At 48.2% G+C, this 13,018-nt stretch overlaps 1 protein-coding gene across 1 annotated transcript in view; it reads right to left on the bottom strand.

Moving 5' to 3' along the window:
• plekhg4 (pleckstrin homology domain containing, family G (with RhoGef domain) member 4) overlaps nt 1-10,540 on the bottom strand; it is a 47,885-nt gene extending 37,345 nt beyond the window's left edge. The window contains exon 1 of the mRNA XM_076735997.1: nt 10,534-10,540. Coding sequence (XP_076592112.1) covers nt 10,534-10,536 — 3 coding nt within the window. The 5' untranslated portion in view covers nt 10,537-10,540. The remainder of the gene's footprint in view (nt 1-10,533) is intronic.
• Between the last annotated feature and the right edge of the window lie 2,478 nt (nt 10,541-13,018).

Below are 13,018 nucleotides of genomic sequence, written 5' to 3'. Positions count from 1 at the left end.
GAAACACACTTTGTGCTCTGTAATGACGCCACCCAGTGGCAGCATGTAGAGTGACAACGGTAATGGACCGATCAGCTCCCTGCCACCTCAAACTGACGTCACGTTTGTCAGACGCATGATCTCCAAGACTGACGTCCAACTCTGTACCTTTGATGTTTGTTTGAAACCAGTTTAACACTCAAAGTCCAACAACTGTTCAAGACCACTGATCAGACATGTGATCAATCGCATCAAACGCTGCTCTGAGGTCCAACAGGACAGACTGAGAGCTTCTTACATCAGAGTTGATGATTCAGATCAGTTTCAGAGCTGTTTGTTCTGACGTCATCCTCATGTCATTTTCTTTAAGAAAAGAGCTCGTTAGCTCTGAAAGCAGCTTTGCAGAATCTCTCTGATGAATGAAGGTTAGACATCGGCCTGAAGTCAGTGACTTCATCACTGTCGGCTTGGTTTCTTCAGGACTTTTCTCTGTGATCGTCTCAGAAAAGTCATCCTGTCCTGTCAGACGTGTTGCTTTGTCACAGACAGTCGTGGCTTCTTTGTAAGACCACAGTGAACCGTTTTCTCTGCTGCTCCACAGATTCTCTATTATGTTTATATATTATTATTTAACCACGAGGAGATCCTGTCCCCTTCAGAGGAGCGACGGTGTCCCATTATTCACGTCACCTCATTCAAAGCAGAAACGGCCTCCACCGAGTGTAAAACTACACGAAACTCCATTTAATGTTATTTTACTTTGATCCGTCTGAATGTGCATAAACATCCACTGCTGGAAACACGGTAACTGACTAAAACTAGCATGAAAACTGAAGTAATTCACCACAGTCAGAGCTGCAGACGTCCATCAGTCACTGACACGATGAGCAGAAACATCCAGGACTACCAAAGCTGCAAAGGCCCAGACGCACAGAGGACGGTAAACTGACAACGAAGTATCTAGAAAACACATTTATCAAAGGTCACAAAGTGGGATTTCACCATCAGTTCACAAGCTCTGGACTCACAACACCAACACGCCAAACAAACCTGAACGTCCACCTTAAAAAGTCACCAAAAATAACAGGGCGTGAGCGGGCTCCACCCTGGCTCCACCCTGGCTCCACCATCAGACTGTGGATCCAGTTTCTGGCCCTGCAGGCCTCAGACTGCAAACGCTGTCTGATCATTACTCTGAACAACTTCAGCGCAAACACACACTTCTAAAAACACACACGTGAACATTTCAGCCGGATACAGTTCAAATCACACATCAAACTTCAGCTTTTAACATCTAGACCTAGACCTAGACCTAGATCTAGACCCAGATCTAGACCTAGACGTAATAGCTACTGAATGTCAGAAAAGCTCCAGACTGTAACACAGTGTGAAATCAGGGATTCATTCCTGTGTGCAGCTCCACACCTCAAACATCCACCAATGTCTACAAAACACCTCTGAAATATCTCCTGACATTCCAGGAATTCCAGGACCAGTGAATCATGTTCAAAGGAGTCCTTCAGGTCCCTGAACCCCAGCTTGGAAACAAATGCATTGACGTGCAAATTCAACAGCGTGTGTCTTCTCTGTCCTTTGGCTGCACAGAGCAAAGACACATCAACCTGAAGACTTTTTAAGACGCTTTAATGACAGAAAATAAGTCATGAAAGCAGTGACAGCACACATTCTAGACACAAAAAGACACAAAACGCCGCAATAAAACACCAAACTAAATGATTTTTATATTGTATATTACATTATTTATCTGTTAGATTTTATACTTTGAGACTTTTCCAGGACTCAAAGACATCCTGCAAACACTAAGATGAAGATTAAGACTGATGAAGTTGGACTTCTTAGTGTTTTATATTGAGAAACATTAAAGAACATTTTCTCATCCTGAACCAGCTGCAGTGTCACCGTATACAGATAAACTTGCAGCTAAACAATCAGAAGGAGGAGGAGGAGGAGAAAGAGGAGAAGGAGGAGGCCGGCTGAGCCAGCAGCACACTTACCCTCTGAGATACGACTCCCACTCAGCTCCTCTCAGGACAAAAGTGGTGTAATCCAAACTGAAAGCAGACAACGACAGAAGAGACCTGGACCGACCGAACACGGCAAAGACAGAAAGGCCAAAACTACGGAACACCGAGGAGCTCCGGCGGGAGGAGGAGGAGGAGGAGGAGGAGGAGGAGGAGAGCTCCCCTGGAGCGTCAGCAGAGTTCAGACAGACAGCAGAGCTCCAGCAGGGAGAGAACAAACAGCAGCATGTGTTCACAGAGAGGCTGCAGCTCCACATATCAGCCTGCAGCCTGAGACAGCTCCACCCACAGCAGAGGGTGGAGGTACGGCAGAGTGAGAGAACAGCTGTTCACAGCACGCACACACGCACGCACGCACGCACGCACGCACGCACGCACACACAAACAGAGCTGGCAGGAGGTATCAGGACATTCTCTGGATGGTGGATCGAACCTTTAAATAGCGCAGAAGAAGAAAAGCTGTGAACTCAGTCAGAGCTCCACAGTTCAAGCTGCACTGATCAATACTCTCTGATCGGGTCACATGATGTGAGCGCTGTTAAAGTGTCTCTGCTCTCTGTAATCTGTAATCTGTAATCTGTGCAGCTGACGCAGCTTTTCAGCCTCCTTTAGCTCCTAGTTTTGGTTTTACTCAATAAACACAGTCTGACACTAACTGGAGCTCTGAGCTGATAAAGAGACCAAAACAGAGCTGAAACACACTGAAGAGGGACGCACGTCCCCCAGGGGACATGACTGAATGACTGAATGAATCCATGAATGAAACACACTGAAGAGGGACGCACGTCCCCCAGGGGACATGACTGAATGACTGAATGAATGAATGAATGAAACACACTGAAGAGGAACGCATGTCCCCCAGGGAACATGACTGAATGAATGAATGAATGAATGAAACACACTGAAGAGGGATGCACGTCCCCCAGGGGACATGACTGAATGAATCAATGAATGAATGAATGAAACACACTGAAGAGGGACGCACGTCCCCCAGGGGACATGACTGAATGACTGAATGAATGAATGAATGAAACACACTGAAGAGGAACGCATGTCCCCCAGGGAACATGACTGAATGAATGAATGAATGAATGAATGAATGAAACACACTGAAGAGGGACGCACGTCCCCCAGGGGACATGACTGAATGAATCAATGAATGAATGAATGAAACACACTGAAGAGGGACGCACGTCCCCCAGGGGACATGACTGAATGAATGAATGAATGAATGAATGAAACACGCTGAAGAGGAACGCATGTCCCCCAGGGGACATGACTGAATGAATCAATGAATGAATGAATGAATGAATGATACACACTGAAGAGGGACGCACGTCCCCCAGGGGACATGACTGAATGAATCCATGAATGAATGAATGAAACACACTGAAGAGGGACGCATGTCCCCCAGGGGACATGACTGAATGAATCAATGAATGAATGAATGAAACACACTGAAGAGGGACGCACGTCCCCCAGGGGACATGACTGAATGAATCAATGAATGAATGAAACACACTGAAGAGGGACGCACGTCCCCCAGGGGGACATGACTGAATGAATGAATGAAACACACTGAAGAGGGACGCACGTCCCCCAGGGGGACATGACTGAATGAATGAATGAAACACACTGAAGAGGGATGCACGTCCCCCAGGTGGACATGACTGAATGAATGAATGAAACACACTGAAGAGGGACGCACGTCCCCCATGTGGACCTGAAAGAATGAATGAGTGAATCTGTAACTGCTGATTCTGCTGTCTGACGTGACATCAAATAAATACTGAGTTAAAGATCAGGACTGACCGTTGATCCTCTCTGTGATCGATGAATCTACCCTGATGACTCGTGTCACCTCACTGTTGTCTCCTGATGGAGTAAAGCTGTCCTTGTGGACGTGCTCACACTGACTCTTTGGACCTGAGCGCACAGCAGTGATAAAGAGTGAAAATACTGCAGCCTGTGAGACCCTGGCGGTGCAGACTTCCAGGCTTGTTAACGTCGTGTCATTTTGTTTAGTTTCACGCTCGTAATTCACTGAACAAAAAGCCACAGCGGCTCTGCGGCCAGCACTCATTAATCATGCGTCCATCCAGCGCTGGCTCGGTCCTCAGAGCTGCGGGGGCTGATGGAGGAGCTCCACGCCGTCCTCTGAAAAAGCTCCACCTTCACGCTCCGTTTGGCTCCATCCACACATTCCTGCAGCACAAAGCTCACGCTGACATGAATCACAGGCAGTGACAAGAGTTTACATTTCCCTGCCAACGTCCTTTAAAGCCAGCATGGATGCCTGAATGTAGCTCTGCACCCACTCATTCATTCGTTCATTCATTCATTCATTCACTCAGAGGATACTGCAGCTTGCAGTCAGTGACTGGACATTTTAAAGTGTTAAAGGTGAGAATCAGTCACTGCTCCTGTTACAGGTCGTGTTTAGACCACCAGCCCATTACAACCCAAAAACAATGATGTGTAACTTAACCATGATTTGATCAGTACATCAGTGAGCCAGCCTCGAACACGCAGCACTCAACCCAGCACTGTTCACAGCTGCTCTGCTGGTGGCTAACACCATGGAGGTCGATGGGAAATCTATAAAATAATAATCATGTCATTTACCATCTACCTGTAGGCCTGAGAGGGAGACGAGATTAACAAGCAAAAGCAAAGGACAGGAAACAAGTCACCTCCATGAGGCCTAAACGAACCAGGAGCAGGTACCACAAGCTCAGCACCGCCCACCAGGTCCTGAACCAGGAACCAAAACCTCCTCACAGACAGACGGAGAGAAGGATGCCATACAACACATATGTCAAACCTATTCCACAAAGGGCCGAGTGGCTGAAGGTTTTCTTTCCAACCAAGCAGCAGCACACCAGACTTGACTCATTTCATCAGCTGATCTCAGTCTTCAGACAGCTGATTGGTCAGACTGCGTGCTCTTGATTGGTTGGAGGAAAAACCTGCAGCCACACGGCCCTTTGTGGAATAAGTTTGACATGCTCGCCATACAACAACAGCAGTACTGAGGCTGAACAGGTCCACTGACCCGCTGCCATCATCATCATCATCATCATCACCTGAGCAGTGTAGACAGACCAGGTTCATCGACTGCCTCTGCAGCAGCGACACGTGCTGTAATGAGCTGGACTCTGCTGAGTGTCAGTGACCTGAGGTGGATTCCACAGGTGAGAAACCTGACAACTTGTCTGTTGAGCTCACCTGCTGGCTGGCAGGTTTTCTCTAACAAACTCAGGGTTCAGGTCCAGGCTCAGACCATCGTAGACGTGATCATTTCATCGTGTGGATTGAGAGCTGATGTGTCGTTGGTGACTGTGAAGCGTTTAGCTTTGTGTTAGCTCTGAGTGTCCTGAAGCACAGCTGAGTCCTGTGCCTGCCTGCCCCCCCCCCCCCCACACACACACATTTTCGACGCTCCCTGTGCGACGCTGCTTATTATTCATTCATTCTGATTCTGCCTCACGTCTTCTCTCCAGAGACCCCTCAGAGTGCCTCTGTGGCCACCCTCTAAGGTCAAAGGTCACTGATGGTGGGGGACTGTGTGCCACTTAGTATGAGCAGATACAACATTAACTCTGCAAACAGACGACAGCAGGCAGGACTTTGGGGGAAAAATGTGTTCAGAGAGTAAAATGAGTTTATCTCCAAAGAGCATGAAGTTAAACATGTCAGACATGTCATGATAAACATGACGTTTATTCAACATTTTAAACACGTTTGATTTTTATTTCCATCTTTTACAGTTTCAAAATAATAAAAGAAGGACAAAGTCCAGGAGTAAAGGTTTGGGCTCCGTGCATGGTCAGGGTTCAGTGACAGCCCTCTGTCGACTACCACAGCTCGTGAAGGCTTTCTGTGTCCAGCTGAAGGTCTTTCAGGTCTTTTTGGGGGATTTTCATTCGTTGCACATAACTGCAGTTTAGGCAGACATACTGCTAAAGATGTCAAAGTCTTCATCTACCTCTGCCTTTGTTTAAAGAACCTGCAGCGAGTCCAATAATCCTGCTGGTCCCTGAGTACACCTGCACCACAGCTGGCTGTGAGCTACTCGCTAATAAGCTTATGGGATGTGACGTCTGAATTTCTTACCAAAAGCTTCTGAAAGCTCACTGAAAGTTTCAAAAACAGCTGATCACCAACTTGAAAATAACCACATCATTCCTGAAAATATGTTTCTGCTTAAAACAATCTTTTTTCTTTCCCCACGAGGCCTAAAAATCATAACCACACAAATTTCACTACATCAAACATCATTTTAGAAACTATTAATGGTTGGCAGCAGCCAGTCAAAGTATTCACACTGAGTACTTCAGCCTCTGTCTGCAGTGGGTGAGAACACCTGATCAGGATGGCTCACGTTAGCTGATGAAGTCATTTGGATAGTTAACTAACTAACATATCTACTTAAACACTGTTTAACTTGCGATAATATCAGCAAGCATGCAAGCTAAAGTTAGCCGACAGGTGTGCCTTAGCCACACCGCATGGATCTGGAGTCTGGATGGATTAGCTTCATTTATCCACTCAAGGCAGTATTATGCTATGCTAGCTAGCTAGCAATTCATGCACACATCAAGTAAACAATGGTTATGTCAGCTTAGCCTAGAGCACAGTTTCACAGTATGTCTCACGCGCTCTGCAGGACTGTTAGCTTCAACTTCGTGCTAATGATAAAATCAGACTTTGGCCTCATGGAACATCTAAATGTTTGAAAGTGTTTTTGGATCAAAACAAGGCTTCACACTCAATGAGTACGAGGTATTACTGTATGTAATGATGTGTTTTAGAAAAACACTGGCTGACAGAGGGCTGTGCACACGTACACCACAAACAGCAGTGCAATGGTTGGACAACTTAAAATCTTGTCTTGCTGTAGCTACACCTTCAAAATGGCCCACATTACCCATCATGCATTCTTGCTGATGGCCTGAGCAGTTTTTTTAGATTTCAGTTTTATGTTCCAAAATGCAAACACTTAGACTTTTGCTTACTTCCTCCTGTGTTTGTCCAACAAGCACGAGACCTTTGTTCTTCTTCAGTCCAGTTTAGTCTCAAACTGAACGGTCTGACTCCTCCAGCATCTTTTCTTTTGGACGTACAAAGACATTGCGTCTCCCGGAGCATTAAAATGTCTTCTTCTCTCTTCTGTCCTGCTGCTCTGTTGTGGTGAACTGGACACTTCAAAGCAGCACCAGTCTAGTTCTGGACCCTGTCCTTGAAGGGGCCTCTGTGGATCCGCCTTGAATCCAAACCTTTGAGGTGTCCGCCAGGTCTCCCTGGAGGGCTCCCTAAACCGCCACTTCAGCCTGACAGCAGCTTCAAGGGCCTCAAAGCAGACTGCTGAATATGTAAAGAAAGGGTCTGGGGCGGGGGGGTGAGGGGGTCAGAGAGGGGTGACTTCTCCCTCTCTCAGGGTATCTGCCTGGGCTTCGTCCCAGTCAGGGATCCAGTGTCCCCCATTCATCACATTCTCCAGGGACCCAACATGTCCCCTCCCCACGTCCACCACAATCACCAATGGAGGACTTAAAGCTGAAGTTAAAGCTGCCGCACTGCAGCTCAGTCAAACAGACAAACTACAAATCAATAACCACAGACACCATCACTCCATCAGAATGAGACAGACCCCAGCCCGCGTCCTCAAACATACCGGTGGTCTCACTCCGTCACTCAGTCACTCAGTCACACAGTCACACAGTCGCTCAGTCGCTCAGTCACACAGTCACACCGTCACTCCGTCACTCCGTCACACAGTCACTCCGTCACACAGTCACACAGTCACTCCGTCACTCAGTCACACCGTCACTCCGTCACTCAGTCACACCGTCACTCCGTCACTCCATCACTCCATCACACCGTCACTCCATCACTCCGTCACTCCATCACTCAGTCACACCGTCACTCCATCACTCAGTCACACCGTCACTCCGTCACTCCATCACTCCGTCACTCCATCACACCGTCACTCCATCACTCCGTCACTCCGTCACTCCATCACTCCATCACTCCATCACACCGTCACTCCATCACTCCGTCACTCCGTCACACCGTCACTCCATCACTCAGTCACACCGTCACTCCATCACTCAGTCACTCCGTCACTCCGTCACTCCATCACACCGCCACACCGTCACTCCATCACTCAGTCACACCGTCACTCCGTCACACCGTCACACCGTCACTCCGTCACACCGTCACTCCGTCACTCCGTCACTCCGTCACTCAGCAGCAGCATTATTCTGAACGTGTGAACGCGGTGAAGAGCTCTCCTTTTCCCTTCGTTTCAGTCATTACTGACTTCACTGACTTTGCGCTGACTTCACTGATCTCAGGTCTGTGGTGTGAGCCGTTTCCACGTTGCTGAATCTTCAAACTTTACTTGCACTGGTTGTATTGTCACAGTCTGAAGTGAAACACTTCTTTCAGATCACATGTTCATGCTTTCTTTATAGGTTTTGTGTATTTCTGTCTCCAGCTCTCTAACATCACAGCACTGCACACGCGCAAACAAACTAATGAAGCCTGAGGCAGCAGGATCTGAAACCTTTCGCATGTGGCTCGAGGACAGCGAGGACAGCGAGGACGGGACGTCCAGCAGGCAGTCTCAGTCTCAGCCTCCCACTGGCTGAATGGAAAGTGGTGATTATCCAGAACAGCCTGCCTTGGTGGGCCAGTTTGTGTCTCGCTCTGTATAATTACTGGTGCTGTGTGAGCTGAGGGGGACGGAGGCATCGACAGGATGACAACACATCTACAGACACTGCATCGCTCTGCTCTGATGGAAAATTACTGCTGAGCGCTGAGAGCAGGCGGGCGGGCCGAGCTCTGAGCGACAGCACAGCTCATCACAGAGGAATGTGAGCAGGTTTTCCACCTCGCAGCACAATTCACAGGCAGCCAATGAGGACGAGGGCCAGGCCCGCAGCTAAGCCTCACAGAATAGCTTCATTCTTGGCCGGCTGGTCCAGGGCCGGTCCAGGGCCTGCGCTTCTGTTTCCACAGAAAGACCAGGACCGCCCAGCTGGAAAGCCTCATTGCCCTGCGGCTGGAGGATTGATTACTGATAAAAGATTATTAAAATGTGAATAGGCAGAGAGGACACAGCCAGAGACGGAAACCCCTTCAGGTGACGTCCACTCAAGTTGACAGTCCGCCCGTCCGTCCATGAGCGTGACAAAATGCTCCAACAAGAGACAGAAGGAGGTTTATCGAGCAAACTTAACATGTTCGAGCGTCTTCTCGTCACCTTCCACACAGCAACAGCTAGAACAAGCTGAAAATGAGCTAACTGTGCGTAATGCCGAGCATCTTTGACTGAGAGCAGCTCGTCTCCACCAGCAGAGGACCAATGAGTGTACAGACCGTCAGCGCCACCAGCACCACGGCATGAGCAGTCAGTCTGATGTCCTCTGTGTGGACACGTTCGTCTGGAAGGAGATCAGCTCTGACATTAATCAGTGTACATGTTAAAAAAATAACAGGTTATCACAAACAAGTTTACAATAAATCAAAGTATTTAGAGGGAGGCGAATCACCTCTAAATACTGAGGGTGCATGGAAACATTTCAGTCTCAAAGACTTAGTTTCCTCTTCACAAATTCTTTTCATTTCTAAGTTTAACATAACCTTTAACACACTTCATTCTGATTTTCGTAAAACAAACCAAGTCTGGAGTGAGGAAAAGGCTCTTCCTTAGAGGGGTGTGAGCACCTGTCAGTATTGTTTGGCAGTATGAAGTACAGGTGTGTTCTCATGTAACTTTAAGAGAAGAGCGTGACAGGAAATCTGACCTTTGTGTGCTCTGTCAGCTGTTTATTACTGAAAATACACACCACCGTCTCTTTGGCTACCTGAAGCCCGTTCGGCCACAGAGTGAATGAGAAGGTCCCAAAGTATGTGTGCTGCCTCCTGACTGGACAGAGCACACTGATGGAGCTGGATGTCGGCCTTGTGAAGCAACAAGTCGTCTCAGCAGCATATCAAGGTTTCTAATTTCCTTATCGAGGAAAGGTGTCGACATCCCTTTCATCACACAGGTGAACTCCCTGCTTTAGTCACAGGTGATGTTTTGAAAGTCACACCTGACACTGAGGTTGAAGCGTCAGCAGTGAGCTGAGAGGACGTGTTGGGATGTGCTGTGACTGAATGCTTAAAAGACGCATTACAACACAAATTTAAGGGCTTATGTGACTGAACAGACGCTCACCTTCTGTTGATATATCCACATTAGAGCGAGACGCAGACAGGACTGAGCAGGAGGACAGCGTGAGACTTATGAAAGGGAGAAGCTGAGAGTCTGAGCGGGTGTGTCCTCTCATCATACCCCCTGTTTGTGGCTGTCCTGCTGTCTGACTACACCAACAATTAGCCTGTGATTTATACCCATCAGGCCAGGTGAGCCTGCGGGCCACACAAACCATCACATCCATCACTGGAGCTGCTGCGAGGACACACAGAGGGACGAGCAGAGCGAGTCGTCTCTTACCATGCTCCACAAGAGGACAGTCTGTGCTCCTCTGGTCCGACGTCATGATTCAAGTCCAGGCCTGCAGCTCGCTGAAAGTCCAAATGACAGTCCTGCAAGTGGAAAGTAACACAGAGCCTTCAGGGACACCAAATGACAGCATGCTGCTCTCTTCAATCATATGGAGCCAATTAGCACTTACATTTGATTTAGTCTGTTTTTAAAACTCTGCTCCTCGTCTAAACAGCCCAACCACGGCACAAGAGGAACACCCACCAGGCCCAACACAACCAGCCCAGAAGACGCTCGGTCATCCCTCTGAAAACATTTCCAGCATCGTTTTCATGCTTTCTGTCCACAAGAAGGGAAACCAACACAACGGGAGACATGCTGCTCGTTCATTAGTCCAACATAAACACGTCTTTTACCTGCACGTAACCTACTTTCAATCAATCAAAGTTCATTTTCAATCAATCAAAGTGACGCTGTGTGCAAAGTTTCCAGTTGGTCCACATGTCCTGGATGAACACCATGTGTCCACCCACAGTCAGTCCTGTCAGAGACACATCATGTGACAGACCTCTCGACACAAACACTGCACACTGTTACTGCACATCAACAGTAACGAAGACGAGGAGGAAAACTCTCCCTGCTGCAAAGCCGCAACGCGCTCAAAGTCCCCCCCAACCCCCCCAGCAGAGCACTGAGGGGCTGGTTTGGGCTTTCACTGAGGCTCAGACCCCATCAGACTGTTTCAGAAGCCTGACGGAGGGTGAGGCTGTGATTCAGAGGATAAACAGCTGAGGGGTTAGAGGAGCCCCAGACCAACTGTCGTAAAGCAGATGTGTGCAGGACAGGTCGGGTGTCCATCACATCCAGACCTCAAAGGACAGAGCTGAGGGCGGTGGTCAGCCATGGACACGTATAACTGCTGTTTAACATCTTCCATCATGTCACATGAATGTTTTTCACGGGTTAAACATGTCGTCCTGTCCTTTCCTTAAAAACAAAATCCACAATCATAATCTACAACCACTGTGTCTCTGGAGTGAACTGGACTGTCTGAGACTCCACAAAGCTCGGACATATGGTCTTTATATTTCTTTGCATTATTGTACGTCTCAGTATTTCACATCGGCTCGTTACGTTCTTATCTCTTGATCAATAACATAAAAGGAGAAAATCTATCACCACCTCCTGAAACCAAAGGACACATCTTTACGTGTCTTCTTATGTCCAACCAAGAGAACCAAAGACAAGGACAGCAAACACTCAGCTCAGCTCAACCAGTGGATGTTTGCTGTTTCAGCTGGACAGTTAATCAATTATCAGAAGAGTCACCCAACCATAACAACCAGTGTAAAACAAAGTGGTGCACACTGGTACATAAAGCAGGTTTCAGCAGCTCCTCCTCACTGATCCCATCAATGCAGACTGTACTTTAACTACATCAGCACCACCCACAGCTCCATTGACCACACAGTCAGTATCCGTCAAACGTCCCGCTGTTTGGAGCGCAGAAACTGACCTGAGGCCAGCCTCGCTGTTATGACTGCCCCTCAGTCATTACTGGTGGCTGACTACAGTACGTGTACAGTTCAGGACATGCTGCTACACACCTGCCTGGTTTAGGCTTCTGCGTCGCGTCAACGCACCTACCTACGTACCTACGCCGTCGACGCAGACCCCTACGCGGACCCTACGCCGTAGCCTGACGCGCACCTCCAAAAAATCCTGACTACGCGTCGCGTCGACGCGTAGTGACGTGAACGTCGAGGACTGTGATTGGTCCGTTCAGAACGTAATTTTCGGTTCAGTCGCAGCCCTACGGTCGCAGCACAACAACACCGCCATTTTCAAAGTTTCTGTGGTGAGAGCTACAAGAAAAACTGGACCAAGCCGAAGAAAGAATTATCGAGGAGGTACGCAAGTACAACCACCTCTACAACTCCTCTTCGCGGCAGCAAGAGCCCCCCGAAACCATACAAAGACAGAGCCGCACCCCCCTAGCGGCTTGGCGGTGAATTGCGGAGCAACGCGTTCCCTCGACACAGAACTACGAATGCTCAGTGACGGCGTAGGGTGTACGCCGTAGGTACGGCGTCGCCGCGACGCCGAAGCCTACACCAATTACACAACTGATGGAGCTGCAGGGGAAACTGAGGAGTGACATAAAGCAGAGTCTCACACGTGCAGGACATCAGACGGTGTCCGAGAGGAAAAAACACGACCGCGGGCGAGAAATCAGAGGAATGCTGCAATATGCTATATAAATACTAATAAGATCGATAATGTTGAGTAAAACTGAAGCCTTCAGAGAGAGACTGTCTTCGACAGCACACATACAGCATGTTTAATCATTCATTCAGGTGAGAACTGACTCTAAAATCTGTTACCTGCTCCTAACTGACGGGGGAGCCATCTTCGTTTTCTGCGCCTTCATGCTATCTCAAACCTAGCTGAATCACGGCGCTGCTAACGGCTCAGTAAATGGTAAAAACACAGA

The sequence above is a fragment of the Chaetodon auriga genome, chromosome 1, assembly GCF_051107435.1.
Source record: "Chaetodon auriga isolate fChaAug3 chromosome 1, fChaAug3.hap1, whole genome shotgun sequence".
NCBI lineage: Eukaryota > Metazoa > Chordata > Actinopteri > Chaetodontiformes > Chaetodontidae > Chaetodon > Chaetodon auriga.
This window is presented reverse-complemented; position numbering and strand designations above follow the sequence as displayed.